Source organism: Aethalodelphis obliquidens, unplaced genomic scaffold (assembly GCF_003676395.1).
Source record: "Aethalodelphis obliquidens isolate GAN/ISIS:26980383/991018 unplaced genomic scaffold, ASM367639v1 scaffold48, whole genome shotgun sequence".
Lineage (NCBI taxonomy): Eukaryota > Metazoa > Chordata > Mammalia > Artiodactyla > Delphinidae > Aethalodelphis > Aethalodelphis obliquidens.
In genome coordinates this window covers 8,624,827-8,641,648 of record NW_020837992.1, presented here as the reverse complement: position 1 = coordinate 8,641,648, position 16,822 = coordinate 8,624,827, and the positions used below count along the sequence as shown (strand labels likewise).

The following is a 16,822-nucleotide window of genomic DNA, read 5'->3' as shown; positions in this document are numbered from 1 at the left end:
CTGATCTTAGAAGAAATGCTTTCAGTTTTTCACCATTGAGAATGATGTTTGCTGTGGGTTTGTTGTATATGGCCTTTATTATGTTGAGGTAGGTTCCCTCTATGCCCACTTTCTGGAGAGTTTTTATCATAAATAGGTGTTGAATTTTGTCAAAAGCTTTTTCTGCATCTATTGAGATGATCATATTGTTTTTATTCTTCAATTTGTTAATATGGTGTACCACACTGATTGATTTGCGTATATTAAAGAATCCTTGCATCTCTGGGATAAATCCCACTTGATCACGGTGTATGAGTCTTTTATTGTGTTGTTGGATTCTGTTTGCTAGTATTTTGTTGAGGATTTTTACATCCATATTCATCAGTGATACTGGTCTGTAATTTTCTTTTTTTTGTAGTATCTTTGTCTGGTTTTGGTATCAGGGTGATGGTGTCCTCATAGAATGAGTTTGGGAGTGTTCCTTCCTCTGCAATGTTTTGGAAGAGTTTGAGAAGGATGGGTGTTAGCTCTTCTCTAAATGTTTGATAGAATTCACCTGTGAAGCCATCTGGTCCTGGACTTTTGTTTGTTGGAAGATTTTTAATCACAGTTTCAATTTCATTACTTGTGACTGGTCTGTTCATATTTTCTATTTCTTCGTGGTTCAGCCTTGGAAGGTTATACCTTTCTAAGCATTTGTCCATTTCTTCCATTTTATTGGCATAGAGTTGCTTGTAGTAGTCTCTTAGGATGCTTTGTATTTCTGCAGTGTCTGTTGTAACTTCTCCTTTTCATTTCTAATTTTATTGATTTGAGTCCTCTCCCTCTTTTCTTGATGAGCCTGGTTAATGGTTTATCAATTTTGTTTATCTTCTCAAAGAACCAGCTTTTAGTTTTATTGATCTTTGCTACTGTTTTCTTTGTTTCTATTTCATTTATTTCTGCTCTGATCTTTATGGTTTCTTTCCTTCTACTAACTTTGGGTTTTGTCTGTTCTTCTTTCTCTAGTCCTTCAGGTGTAAGGTTAGATTGTTTATTTGAGATTTTTCTTATTTCTTGAGGTAGGCTTGTATTGCTATAAACTTCCCTCTTTGAACTGCTTTTGCTGCATCCCATAGGTTTTGGATCGTCATGTTTTCATTGCCGTTTGTCTCTAGGTATTTTTTGATTTCCTCTTTGATTTCTTCAGTGATCTCTTGGTTATTTAGTAACGTATTGTTTAGCCTCCATGTGTTTGTGTTTTTTATGTTTTTTTCTCTGTAACTGATTTCTAATCTCATAGCGTTGTGGTCAGAAAAAATGCTTGATATGATTTCAATTTTCTTAAATTTACTGAGGCTTGTTTTGTGGCCCAAGATGTGATCTATCCTTGAGAATGTTCCGTGCGCACTTGAGAAGAAAGTGTAATCTGCTGTTTTTGGATGGAATGTCCTATAAATATCAATTAAATCTATCTGGTCTATTGTGTCATTTAAAGCTTGTGTTTCCTTATTAATTTTCATTTTGGATGATCTGTCCGTTGGTGTAAGTGAGGGGTTAACGTCCCCCACTATTATTGTGTTACTGTCGATTTCCTCTTTTAGAGCTGTTAGCAGTTGCCTTGTGTATTAAGGTGTTCCTATGTTGGGTGCATATATATTTATAATTGTTATATCGTCTTCTTGGATTGATCCCTTGATCATTATGTAGTGTTCTTCCTCATCTCTTATAACATTCTTTATTTTAAAGTCTATTTTATCTGATATGAGTATTGCTACTCCAGCTTTCTTTTGATTTCCATTTGCATGGAATATGTTTTTTCATCCTCTCACTTTCAGTCTGTATGTGTCCCTAGGTCTGAAGTGGGTCGTTGTAGACAGCATATAGATGGGGTCTTGTTTTTGTATGCATTCAGCAAGCCTGTGTCTTTTGGTTGGAGCACTTAATCCATTCACGTTTAAGGTAATTACCGATATGTATGTTACTACTACCATTCTCTTGTTTTGGGTTTGTTTTTGTAGGTCCTTTTCTTCTCTTGTGTTTCCCACTTAAAGAAGTTCTTTTCGCATTTGTTGTAGAGCTCGTTTGATGGTGCTGAATTCTCCCAGCTTTTGCTTTTCTGTAAAGCTTTTGATTTCTCTGTTGAATCTGAATGAGATCCTTGCTGTGTAGAGTAATCTTGGTTGTAGGTTCCCTTTCATCCCTTTAAATCCCTTCCCTTTCATCACTTTAAATATATAAAGCCACTGCCTTCTGGCTTGTAGAGTTTCTTCTGAAAAACCAGCTGTTAACCTTATGGGAGGTGCCTTGTATGTTATTTGTCATTTTTTCCCTTGTTGCTTTCAATGATATTTCTTTGCCTTTAATTTTTGTCAATTTGATTACTATGTGTCTCAGCGTGTTTCTCCTTGGGTTTGTCCTGCCTGGGACTCTCTGTGCTTCCTGGACTTGGGCGGCTATTTCCTTTCCCATGTTAGAGAAGTTTTAGACTATAATCTCTTCAAATATTTTCTTGGGTCCTTTCTCTCTTCTCCTTCTGGGACCCCTATAATGCGAATGCTGTTGTGTTTAATGTTGTCCCAGAGGTCTCGTAGGCTGTCTTCATTTCTTTTCATTCTTTTATCTTTCGTCTGTTCCACAGCAGTGAATTCCACCATTCTGTCTTCCACGTCACTTATCCGTTCTTCTGCCTCAGTTATTCTGCTATTGATTCCTTCTAGTGTATTTTTCATTTCACTTACTGTATTGTTCATCTCTGTTTGTTTTTTAATTCTTCTAGGTGTTTGTTCTTCAATTCTTCTAGGTCTTTGTTAAACATTTCTTGCAGCTTCTCGATCTTTGCCTCCATTCTTTTTCTGAGGTCCTGGATCATCTTCACTATCATTATTCTGAATTCCTTTTCTGGAAGGTTGCCTATCTCCACTTCATTTAGTTGTTTTTATGGTATTTTATCTTCTTCCTTCATCTGGTACATAGCTCTCTGCCTTTTCATCTTGTCTGTCTTTCTGTGAATGTGATTTTTGTTCCACAGCCTGCAGGATTGTAGTTCTTCTTGCTTCTGCTGTCTGCCCTCTGGTGGATGAGGCTATCTAAGAGGCTTGTGCAAGTTTCCTGAAGGGAGGGACTGGTGGTGGGTAGAGCTGGCTGTTGCTCTGGTGGGCAGAGCTCAGTAAAACTTTAATCTGCTTGTCTGCTGATGGGTAGGGCTGAGTTCCCTCCTTGTTGGTTGTTTGGTCTGAGGAGACCCAACACTGGAGCCTACCAGCCTACCTCTCTGGTGGGGTTAATGGTGGACACTGGGAGGGCTCACGCCAACGAGTACTGCCAAGAACTTCTGCTACCAGTGTGCTTGTCCTCACGGTGAGACACAGCCACCCCCGGCCTCTGCAGGAGACCCTCCAACACTAGCAGGTAGGTCTGGTTCAGTCTCTTATGGGGTCACTGCTCCTTCCCCTGGGTCCCAATGCACACACTACTTTGTGTGTGCCCTCCAAGAGTGGAGTCTCTGTTTCCCCTAGTCTTGTCGAAGTCCTGCAATCAAATCTTGCTAGCCTTCAAAGTATGATTCTCTAGGAATTCCTCCTCCCGTTGCTGGACCCCCAGGTTGGGAAGCCTGACGTGGGGCTCAGAACCTTCACTCCAGTGGGTGGACTTCTGTGGTATAAGTGTTCTCCAGTTTGTGAGTCACCCACCCAGCAGTTATGGGATTTGATTTTATTGTGATTGTGCCCCTACTGTCTCATTGTGGCTTCTCCTTTGTCTTTGGATGTGGGGTATCTTTTTTGGTGAGTTCCAGTGTCTTCCTGTCGATGACTGTTCAGCAGTTAGTTTTGATTCCAGTGCTCTTGCAAGAGGGAGTGAGACCACGTCCTTCCACTCCACCATCTTGAACCAATCTATATAATAAATTTTTATTACCAATTTTCCAATAATTATGAGGAGTGAGTTGTCACACAGTGGCATTAGGGCAAGAAGACTATCCCTCCCTCAGTCTCAACTAAAAAAATGTGCTACAGAGATGGACTTTTGCAATGGCAGAGTGAGGACTTCAGTAAATTTGCTGTCTCACAAAAAACAATGAAAAACAGTTTGAGCTGGCAGAAGAAAGGTCAATAGAGATTATCTAGTTTGAGGTATAGAAAGAAAGATTGAACACAAAATGAACAGAGCTTCAGAGACCTATGGGATACCATCAATCATATGAAGATATACATAATGGGAGTCTCAGAGGGAGAGGAGAAAGATGAACAAAAATAGCTGAAGAAATAGCTAAAAACAACCCAAATTTGATGAAAAGTATTAATTTATACAATGAACTATTAAGTGGAGCTCACTGAAGTCCAACTAGAATAGTCAAAGAGATGCATATCTAGAGACATCATAATCAAACAGACAGAAAGTTAAAGACAAAGAAAATTTTCAAAGCAGCAAGAAATAAATAACTTATCACATACATCAGATCCTAAATATGATTAATAACTGACTTGTCAAAAGAAAACCATGGACACCAGAGCACCAATAGGATGACACCTTCAAAGTGTTGAAGGAAAAAGGCAGTTAGTCAAGAATTCTATATCCAGCAAAACTCTCCTTCAAAAATGAAGGGAAAATTAAGAGATTCCCAGATCAACTGACAAATAGGAAATACTATTGTGCCTTACAGGAAATACTAAAAGGAATCCTTCAGGCTTAAATGAAAGGACACCATATATAACTTGAATCCACTGGAAGAAATAAAGAGGTAAAGGTAACTACATAGGTAAATATAAAAGACAGTATAAATGTACTTTTATTTATAACTCTTTTGTTCTCCTGCTTTACAAGACAACCACATAAAGCAATAATTACAAAACTGTGTTGATGGGTGTACAATGTATAAGCATACCTTGGAGATATTGCAGGTTTGGTTCCAGACCACCATAATAAAGCAAATATTGCACTAAAGCAAGTCACATTATTTTTTTTGGTTTCCCAATGCATATAAAAGTTATGTGTACACTATAGTCTCTTAAGTATGCAATAGCATTATGTTTAAAAAAAGTGTACATACCTTAATTTAAAAATACTTTATTGCTAAAAAATGCTAACCATCATCTGAGTCTTCAGGAAGTTGTAATCTTTTTGCAATAATAACATCAAAGATCACTGATCACCATAAAAAAATATAACAATGTAAAAGTCTGAAGTATTCCAAGAATTATCAAAATGTGACACTGAGACATGAAGTAAGCAAATGCTGTTGGAAAATGGTTCTGATAGTCTTGTTCAACACAGGATTGCCACAAACCTTCAATTTGTAAAAAATGCAATATCTGCAAAGTGCAATAAAGTGAAGTGTAATAAGATGCTATTTTATGTCTGCATAAAGATCTAATTTTTATGACAGTAATACCACAAAGGAAGGGGGAGGGAATGGAGGTATACTGGACCAAAATTTTGTATACTACTAAAATTAAGTTAGTATTCAACCAAACTAGATCGTTTTAAGATGCTAATTGTAATCCCTAGGGTAACTACTAAGACAGTAACTCAAAAAAATATAGTTAAAGAAACAAGCGAATTAAAATGGTACACTAGAAAATACTTATTTAATACAAAAGGTAATAATGGAGGAATAGAGGAACAAAAAAGATATAAGACATAAAACAGCAAAATGGAAGACATAAATTCTACCTTATCAGTAATTACATTAAATGTAAATGGATTAAATACTGCTCAAAAGGCAGACAGTCAAAATTGATTAAAAGAAAAAAACAAACAAAAAACGGGTTCCAACTACGTGCTGCTTACAAGAAACACTATTTATTTATTTGCCATGCTGTGCAGCTTGCAGGATCTTAGTTCCCTGACCAGGGAATGAACCCAGGCCCTCAGCAGTGAAAGTGGAGAGTCCTAACCACTGGACCACAAGGGAATTCCCAAAAAACACAATTTAGATTCAAAGAAACAAACAGATAAGAAGTAAATGTATGGAAAAGACATATCATGCAAACAGTAACCAAAAGAGAGTTAGACAGTGGCAGTTAGACAGTAAATATCAGAAAAAATGAACTTTAACACAAAAACTGTTATTAGAGTTATAATGATAAGGGACATATCCAAGAGGAAGATAAAACAATTATACACATATGCAGCTAACAATAGGGCCCCAAAAATTCCTGAAGCAAAAACTGACAGAACTGAAGAGAGAATGGACAATTCAACAACAATAGTTGGAGACTTCAATATCTCACTTTCAATAATGGACAGAACTAGACAGAACATCAACAAAGAAACAGAAGACTTAAACAACCAAGTAGATCTAAGAGATTTCAACACAACACACCACCCAACAACAACAGTATACGTGGTCTTCTCAAGTACACATGAAACATTCTCCATGATAAACCATATGCTAGACCATAAAAAGAAGCCTCAATAAATTTAAAAGGATTGAAAACTTCAAAGTATATTCTACAACCACAATGGAATAAAATTATAAATCAGTAACAGAAAGAAATCTGGGAGTCACAAATATGTAGAAATTAAACACATTCCTAAATAACTAATGGGCCAAATAAATCACAGAGGAAATCAGAAAATATTTTGAAATGAATGAAAACAAAAACACAACATATCAAAATCTATGGGAAACAGATGTTAAACAAAAACTTGTACATGAATGTGTAACATTCTTAACAGCTCTAATCACAACACCCAAAAGGTGGAAACCATCCAAATGTCCATCTACTGATTAATGGATAAACAAAATGTGGTATGTCCATACAATGGAATATTATTCGGCCATTAAAAGGAATGACATATTGATACACATTACAATATTGATAAACCCTGAAAATGTTAAGTGAAAGAACCCAAACACAAAAGGCCACATATTATATGACTCCATTTATATTAAATATCCAGGACAACCAAATCCATAGAGACAGAATGTGGATGAAAAGCTGCCAGGGACTGTGGGGGTGGGAGAATGGAAAGTGACTGTTAATGACAAGGGGGTTTCCATTTGGGGTGATGAAAAGGTTATGGAACTAGATAGTAGTGATGGTTGCATAGCATTAAAAATGCACTTAATGCTACAGAATACACTTTAAAATGGTTTAAATGGTAAATGTTAAGTGTATTTTACCACAATAAAAAAAGTGAAAAGCAATATTTTGAGAAAAGAAAATGTTAAGAAAACAAATTAAAAGTCAAGTACTTTAGGGCTTCCCTGGTGGCGCAGTGGTTGAGAGTCCGCCTGCCAATGCAGGGGACGCGGGTTCGTGCCCCGGTCCAGGAAGATCCCACATGCCGCAGAGCGGCTAGGCCCGTGAGCCATGGTTGCTGAGCCTGCGCGTCCGGAGCCTGTGCTCCACAACGGGAGAGGCCAAAACAGTGAGAGGCCCACATACCGCAAAAAAAAAAAAAAAAAAAAAAAAGTCAAGTACTTTAAATAGACACTCAGGTCTAAAACAGAGTTCTGTGATTTCAGCAGAATATCATAAATGTAAAAATTGTCAATACAAAGTTATGTTCCATACTTGTATGTGAGGCCAAGAGGCCTCAAGTGTGGGCTCATCCTCTTCTGGATCAAAATCTGGATTATCACTTGGAGGAAGAGTTCGGAAGATGTTAGCACTGATCTGTAAAGAAAAATAAATTTAGATTCATGTTCTAAATAAACATATGTTTTTGTTGCTTAATGGAATTAAAAAATGCAAAATGAAATATTTTTAAGATAACTTGATTTAAGAAAAAGGTTAAGTTGTGGCTGTAAGCTTAGTTCAAAACCTATAAATCTCTTCAAGATATGAAGGCAGCCATTTGTTTCTCTCTTTTCTCTGTCCCATAATTCTGACTTCTATAGATATCAAACTTCATACAGATTACCTCTAGACTCCTCTTCCTTAAATCACAAGTTTTTCTTTCCAAGTTTTGCTTTAAAAAAAAAAAAAAAAAAAGGGGGATGTGGGGGAACGGGGGGGGGGGGGGCGGAGCATAAAGTTCCTAACTCTCCCTATCCCTAACTTGATTATTTTCATCTTTCCACAACTCCCCCCATATTCTAACCCAGCCATTTACTTACCTTATAACCCAAGAGTTTGGTAAAATATCTCTTACACATACACATCACGCTAAAGAGGAGGATGGGGGTAGAATACTTTCACTGTCATTACAGACATAGTTATTCACTGCCATTACAGACATAGTTATAATACCCCATGATGACTTAATTTACTGTATTTCATTAACTCTGAGCATTTTTTTAAAAAAAATATTAATCTCTCTGAAATAAGGATATGCTTTGAGACTCTTCATTTCAGAGTCTTCATTTTAGGTTATAACTTCATCTTTCACATTGTCTGTCTTAGTACCAAAGTACATATCCTTTTTCTACATATCCTTTTTCTCTAGCAAAGGATGGATTGTGAGCCCAACTCAAAATTCGTTGAAGAATGATGAACAGACTGACAGACCAAATGGTTTAGTAAACATGTAAGGCCCTAATTTTGAGGGGTTGGTCATTTAAGATAAATTATTTGGGGAACAGAGGATGAGACAAGCGTTGTTTGGTGGTGCAAGCAAATTCCCAACCATTCTTACGAAGTAGCATCTATGGTAATCCAAATAACTGCTAACAGTCAATTATTATAACCATAAGACTTAGAAAGTTATAATCCAGAATTTGATTTGCTAGAACTCAAAGCCAGTATATGAAGGCAGAGCCAATAAATAGTTTGATAAATATCAATTTCACAGAGTGGCAGAAAGTCACAGATAGAACTTGAAAAGGAAATATATCCCATAGGAGGGCATAATTTGCCTTTGAAATCATACTTATTATTGTTGGTAGTAAAAGTTAAACCTTGTAGCCACCAATAAAATTAACTGTATACAGCAAATACACAGAAGAGCTTTAAAGAACTAAGCGGGTGAGTTGGCTTCTTATCTAGAAATTAAGTACCCAGAAGTTAAAAAAAAAAAAAAAAAGGACAAAACAAACACATCTTTTTACTTGGGGAAAGAAATTAAATCTCAGAATTTATTAGTAAATAGAAAATTACAAAATAACTTGACTCAAATATTTGAGTACTTTCAATATCTGAGGCAACAACTTTAGAGAAATAAAAATATCTTCCCTAGGATTTTCAAAATTCCTGAATACAAACCATTTGAAATCAATAAAGTGGAAATATTGCATTTTCCCCCTGAACATTTTTTAATGACCAACACAAAACAAAGAACAAAATACAAAGTCTATCAATAATCAATACTTATATTCTCAAACTGTCTCTTTTAATTATCTGTGGAATTGAGGAAGCTAATTTCATTTTGATTAATGTTCTCTCTAGAGCTAATCTTTAAAAAAATCTTAAGGCTTTTATTTTGTTTTTTAAAAAGAAAAAAACGAATCAAAATGTCCTAAGTCCTTTTAACTGGTCTTCTAGTACAATATGATGAAAGAAAACTCAGCTAGTATATTAGGGTCAAATTTAACTTTCCTGCACATTTTGCTCTTCCCCCAGAACATATATCAGGCACAGGGAAAGAAATTAAGGCAACTAAATTGTATAGTTTATAGCTTAGATTATACTTGCTATAACCTTCTATAACCAACATTTAAGCTTAAACTGTGTACTCAGTGACTCTAATTATTTCAAATGAATTTTTTGTATTTTGTTATGCACCAAAATACAAAAACCACAAGTCTGAAACAAATTTCTACAGTTTGATGGAGAATATGGTTAAATAATTAATAAACAGTATCCTAAACAACCTTACTTCAATACTTTTCACAGCAGATATTTCAAACTTTTGTTTACATCATTTAACTTCTTAAAGGTCCCACGTTTTGATTAAAATTCAGTGTTATAGAATCTACATATATGATATCAAAATGTCCTAAATAAGATTTATTTTAGACCTGACTCCCTTATCCACTGCTGAGCGCCCCATAGTTTTTCATTGGTCTTTTCTTCCCCCTTTAGATGTTCTTTCTCCACAGCTATTCAGCTGCATGTTAATTATCTATCAATCTGTATTATCTTGAGCTTATATCTTTCTTCTAAGCTCTAGATATGCACTATCCAATGTGGTAGCCACCAGCCATTGTGGCTATTGAATTCCCAAACTATTATAAAGCAATGACACCATCATTGGAATGGATGGATAATCTTTCAAATGGACTATTTAAAAAAAACATTCTTTTGAGCACATTAATTATTGTATATTTATTAAAAATCAGTCTCATTAAATCATAATTACACCTCAGATCTTACTTGAATTTATATAAATCTGAGGAACTTAAGTCTAGAGGCTTACCATTTTTACTATATCAGAATACGCTGATTCAACAATTACACCACGATTAGTTGAAACATACTCAACCAGTTCATTCAATGTTGCTCTTTTAACTTCTTTGCTCTTCAAGTCTGAAACAGAGTCCATGAAATCAAAGAGTATGCAACACTGCTGCAGCTTCTGACAGAAAAGCTCTTGTTGTTCATTTGAAGTGGCATCTGTAAATAAAAATAAAGAGAAACTTAGAAATGACCTACTCAGAAGTTACCTTCATGTTTGCCAATTTTGTAGAAGCTATTCACGTACATAAAGTAAAACTTCTCTCAAAAATCTAGTGAGAAATTTACCCATCTAATCCCATTATTCACGCCAGACATGAATTTCTATCTTCCTCCTCTCTCACTACCCACAATCAATCATTAAATGTTATTGATTCCGTTTCTTTAACTTATCTGGAATCTATCCTTTTCTTGTCATTCCCTCTGCCACTTTAACGGCCCTCACATTCATCATTTAGACTACAGCAATGACATCCTAACTGCTTCTCTTGCCTGGGGCCATAACCTGCGATTCCTGATTTATCCTCTAAGCTACTTCAAAAGCTAAAATCTTGCTAAAATGAGAATCATTCTGATCATACTCAATACTTTTCAATGATCCTCCAAAAATTACAGAATGACGTTCAAACTCCTTAGGATTGTATACAAAATGAAGCTGCCTACGGCCAAGAGTCATCTCTCAACACTATCTAGCATGTACCTTCACTTTAGTTAAACCATGCTCTCTGCAATTTCCTGAAGATTTTACACTGTTTCCTCTGCCTGGAATGCCCTTTTCCCACATTTCCACCCTGAGAACTCTCCCCATTTATTAAGTTTCAGCATAAGCATATTCCACTCTCAGAAGCTTTCTCTATGGCACTGAAGCTAAATTGGTTGGTTAATCCACACTGACCCAAATGTATCTTAGGTGCTATCTCTATTGTAGTATTTACTGTGCGATATGGCAGTTATATTTTACATGTATTATACTCTTAGATTACGAGGCCCCCAAAGACAGGAAACAAGTGTTCTCCCTTTCTTTCTCTCTCTCTTCCCCTCCCTCCGCCCTCTCATTATCTAGCACAGTACCTGCCACACAACATGCATTCAGTAAATGTTTATTGTTTTATCTTCTACTGAGTACAAAAATATGGGCACATTATAATCATTTGATTCTAACAAATGTATTAAATCTTTTTGTTTGCAACATTCAAAAAGTAATGAAATTTCACTTCTGAATTTCAAATCTATAAACAAGGACCTTCAGTTATTCAGCTCAATTATTTGTTTCTTGAACTACTGAGATTAAATGTTTAAAAATCATGTATTCTGATACTGAGCTCATAGTATACAACAGTATTCCTTCATTCAAAACCAATGCCTGCTTTATATAAAGATAGAGGTAGAAATCTTCATAAAGATGATAACCTAACCAAGGATGCCCATGCTTTTTAATTCCTCTGGGGTAGGAAGCCAAGTGAAATTACTTTGCAGCTATATTCAAGTGCTGTCCTTAAAAAGCTGAGCTAGATAAGGTACTGCTAAAATATAGCAGGTAAGATATCCTAAGCCCACTCACACAAAAAAGACAAATACAGCATATCCTTTTGATTAGTCAATTTTGTTCAATAACTTGAAACATAATATTTACAAAAAAAACAAACATAGATATATTATAAAGAACAACAAAATTCACATGACTTTTGAAGTAAAAATATAAAGATTCTAAAAAAATTTTGAATTTGCTGCAACCCATTTATGGCTATGCCAGCAGAAACTTCTTCTGTGGTAGTGCCACACTTATAAAGAATTTGCATAACACTCTATGTTCCAAAATCAATAATGGCTCTCTGCTACATGAAAGCCAAGGTCTACAATCCTAAGATAGGCGTCAGAGTTCATGTAATATTGACAGAGTACATGACATTTTTGATGATCACTTCCATAAAGTTTTTGATTCAAGAACACCTTTATTTGAACTGTTCTTTTGTGGGAACATTTTTATGTATCCTTTTAAAAAAAAGACCATTAAATCTGCAACTACTTTCAATACCAAGTAATTTGTTAAACAGTTATCTTTACCCAGAAGTTTATTAAACCTCATTCTACTGCGGGTGAGAGTGAAGCACCATCCGGCATACATACTGCATATAATCTTACCAGTCATAATTCACTATACTAGTTCATCCCAAAACGACCATCAGTTATTCTAAGTAGAATGTGCTCATTTCCTGAGACGTTAGCTGTATCTTAAATGGCCTTTTTCTTAAATTCTCTTGGGGTTTTCTCCCTTAAAGTTAAAAAGGTATCCACTTAAGATTGGTATTTAGTTTATTTCAATTACTAAACAGACGTCTGCTTAATACAAATACTTGGCTTGAAAAACTAGCAGATGGACACCTGTCCTTTTTGTAAGCGTCCTAATCAGGCTAAACTTATTAGATTGGGTATGTATTACACATTAGAGAAGTGGGTAATAATTTGGGCTGTAAGAATCCTTCTCAACTCACACTGTACAAGAAATCCCCATAGTTCTCTCCATTACTCAGTAATAACTCTATCTATTTATAAATATATCTACATCCTTATTGTATAGCTTTATACTGTCTATTATAACATATATCTTTATATATAGTTTAATTCCATTATAATGATGGTTTGGGGAAATAGGTGCCATACCTTTAGAATGTAACTCAGTTTAAGAGAGTTAAAAAAAAATTTTTTTTTACTTATTTATTTATGTATGTATTTATTTTGGCTGTGTTGGGTCTTCATTTCTGTGTGAGGGCTTTCTCTAGTTGCGGCAAGGCGGGGGCCGCTCTTCATCGCAGTGCGCGGGCCTCTCACTATCGCAGCCTCTCTTGTTGCAGAGCACAGGCTCCAGACGCGCAGGCTCAGTAGTTGTGGCTCACGGGCCTAGTTGCTCCGCGACATGTGGGATCCTCTCAGACCGGGGCTCGAACCCGTGTCCCCTGCATCAGCAGGCAGACTCTCAACCACTGCGCCACCAGGGAAGCCCCTTAAAATATTTTTAACCTTTTTTTCCTTATGCTAAAAAAATACAAACTCATACAATATCCCAGTTCAATCAGAGATCACCTTAGATAGCCAGCGCTATTCTCTCCTTCCGCCTCCAAACCACCTTCTCTATGTGAAATCACTCCTCTCTCTGTTCTCCAAAGGCCATATCTTTGTTCAGACTCTTCCCTACCTGAAATACCTTACCAGATTCCTCCCCTATGTTTCCAAATCCTACTCACCCTTTAAGAATAAACTGAGGGCTTCCCTGGTGGCGCAGTGGTTCAGAGTCCGCCTGCCCATGCAGGGCACACGGGTTCGTGCCCCAGTCCGGGAAGATCCCACATGCCGCGGAGCGGCTGGGCCCGTGAGCTATGGCCGCTGAGCCTGCGCGTCCAGAGCCTGTGCTCCACAACAGGAGAGGCCACAACAGTGAGAGGCCCACATACCGCAAAAAAAAATAAAATAAAAAAGAATAAACTGAAATCTCACATTCTCCACCAAATTTCCCTTAGGTAGGTCAGGGTAAACTGATCCCTCCCTTCTCTGGACATCTATAATACAATCTCAACCATACACTTGAGCATGCATTAACTTTGGGCCTGTATTTAATGAATATTTCTTTTAGCACTCATCAAAAGAATTCAGGTTCCTCAAGGGCAAGGATCATTCACTGAGCAGGCTTCCCTTTTTATCTCTTTTACTTCTAGCATAGGGTATATAAGGAGCCAACAAATGTGTATTTGATGGTAGAAAAAACTCTGAATTTGAAGAATAAGATTATGCACTGTTAAATTAGGCTATAGAACAAGGAAAAGAGGCTGCATATCAAAGCTGGCATAAATAGTGAATTATTACATCATATCTATGCTTAAGAATTTATAACAATGACCATTTTTATCAATACCCTACCTTGATGGTTGATTTAAATGGATTAAATGAGATAATGATCATGAAGGTGAGTGCATATATGTCAAAGTAGATACAAATGGAAGGCATTTTTCTCACCACAGGCTAGTAGCCTACAGCTAACATGTTAGAAGACAGAAAATGATTTTCAAGACTGACAAACAGTAGATTCAGGAACATGTTATATATAAAAAGGAAGTTTCTTTTTCTTTTTTCTTCCTTCTTTTCTTTAGGAAGTTTCTCTTTCTGGGCACCTAACTCTTGAGTCTCCTTGGGAAGAAATTAATGTTTTTCATAGCTTCTCCATTCAGTAATCCGCTACTTAGCCTAAAGATTTCTTTGAAGTTGCTTTCTCCTCCAGAATTATATCCCAGCATTACCTAATATTTGGATGGAACAGGTCACATCTGGATTTTCCCAAACATTAGATATATTTAGAAAGCAGTTAACATTTCAACTCCTTTGGCTCTGAGTTGAAACAGAAATGTCCAAACCACAATTATTTTTAGGTATTAGGGAATAGAAAAATCTTTTCCTACCTAACCCCTCCTGTAGGTAGTACATGTTCTATTGAACAGTCTACTGTGCTACATAATAAAACATAATGCTGCGAACATTAGCGCTTCCTTCATGCCAAATACAACTCTGTTTCCTATGTCTATTTATTTAACTGTCAAAGCAGTCCTTTAAGGTTAGTTTTGAAAGTTAGAGATGATTTCCTGCCTTCAAGAGCTTAGAAGCAGGTTGGGAAGACAAGATACAAAACATTAAAAAATAATGCTATCAGGCGATAAACAAATGTAAAAGGTATGGTTCTTTACCATACACACACACACACACACACACACACACACATATACACACACAATCTATTCTCTATATAACCTGGAGTCAAAAAGAATTTGAGAGCACTTACAAGATTAAATATAAGGAGAACAATTAAAAATAAAATCAGGATTAATTAAAAGCAGGAAAGCTATAGATATTACAAGGTATTTGACTGCTATATTTAATCACTTTGTGTTGAGTTGCTTGGCAACTAAGGTAAAACAGCGGTGGAAGAGGTGATCAGATTGTAAAAGGTTAAGTGAGAGAAGAGAATGCTCCTGTCGCCTACTGTTGGCTGGCCTACTTCTAGGTTCAAGACAAGCAATCTTTTCATATAGATCGAAAACATTTTTATAATGGTTACCCTAGTAAGAAAAGATGAGATCATTGTTTTCATCATTAAAAAATTATAAAATATTTCACACTTGTCGATGTTTAATATAATCGCAACTCTTTTTTTTTTTTGCAGTACGCGGGCTCACTGTTGTGGCCTCTCCCGCTGCGGAACACAGGCTCTAGACGCGCAGGCTCAGTGGCCACGGCTCACGGGCCCAGCCGCTCCGCGGCACGTGGGATCCTCCCGGACCGGGGCACAAACCCGCTTCCCCTGCATTGGCAGGCGAACCCTCAACCACTGCGCCACCAGGGAAGCCCCTAATCCCAACTCTTAGGCACCTTTCTGAAACATCAATTTTCAGAATTTTCTTATAAGAAAAAGAGACAAAAAGCAAAAAATGTATTTCAGTAAGCTGAAAAAAGATCAGACTACATTCTGGCTATATTTCATAAATATGAATAATAAATACTTTGTGAGGAAAAGAATGGGTAATAATTCTGTTCACTAGGGAATTCCCTGGTGGTGGAGTGGTTAAGAATCCGCCTGCCAAAGCAGGGGACACGGGTTTGATCCCTGGCCCGGGAAGATCCCACATGCCGTGGAGCAACTAAGCCCGTGTGCCACAACTACTGAGCCTGTACTCTAGAGCCCGTGAGTCACAACTACTGAGCCCACGCACCACAACTACTGAAGCCCACGCATCCTAAAACCCATGTGCTGCAATTACTGGGCCTGCGTGCTGCAACTACTGAAGCCTGTGCACCTAGAGCCTGTGCTCCGCAACAAGAGAAGCTCGCACACTGCAACGAAGAGTGGCACTCACTTGCCACAACTAGAGAAAGTCCGTGCACAGCAATGAAGACCCAACGCAGCCAAAAAAAAAAAAAAAAATTCTGTTCACTAAATGTAAAAAGCACTGACAGTATCTACACTGACCACTTTATACTTCAGCTTCCCCATTACAAGCATGCTTGCAAATGAAGTCTGTCATACTCAGTGGTGTTTCAGTATGGCAATGCCTTACTTTTAGGCAGTTAGGTCACATGCTGTTTTTACTTGGCTATTTTTACTAGGCTTATGTTGATTATCCATTTGCCATTCTCACATGTGGATAATAATATCCATTCTGATTCCTATAGTGATAACTTCCTCACCTGGGATTCTCCCTGCAATATTAACTGATGTTATCCATCAGAATTCCACTTAGAGGTTCAAAAATAAAAATACCCCTGGAAACACACTAATTCACAGGAAAAATTCATAATACCTTACAGTGCTACATCATATAGCAACTGGAATGGTGGATGCTGACAATGTAATTGTTTTGCAACATGCCCCAAGTACAACACAGTATTTGCTAGTCACTCTGAAATTAATTACAGGAGACCCCAAAATTTTGTTGGAGCAGTTTAAATCTGGACTTCTTGTAAAGATGACACTGTACCTA

General features: G+C 36.8%; 1 protein-coding gene across 1 annotated transcript in view; it reads right to left on the bottom strand.

The window, feature by feature from the left end:
* The window catches only part of PPP2R5A (protein phosphatase 2 regulatory subunit B'alpha), a 95,455-nt gene that overhangs the window by 36,614 nt on the left and 42,019 nt on the right, over nt 1-16,822 (bottom strand). The window contains exons 2-3 of the mRNA XM_027082934.1: nt 10,264-10,460; nt 7,482-7,583 (exon numbers count right to left, since the gene is read on the bottom strand). Of these exons, the coding sequence (XP_026938735.1) occupies nt 7,482-7,583; nt 10,264-10,460 (299 nt within the window). The remainder of the gene's footprint in view (nt 1-7,481; nt 7,584-10,263; nt 10,461-16,822) is intronic.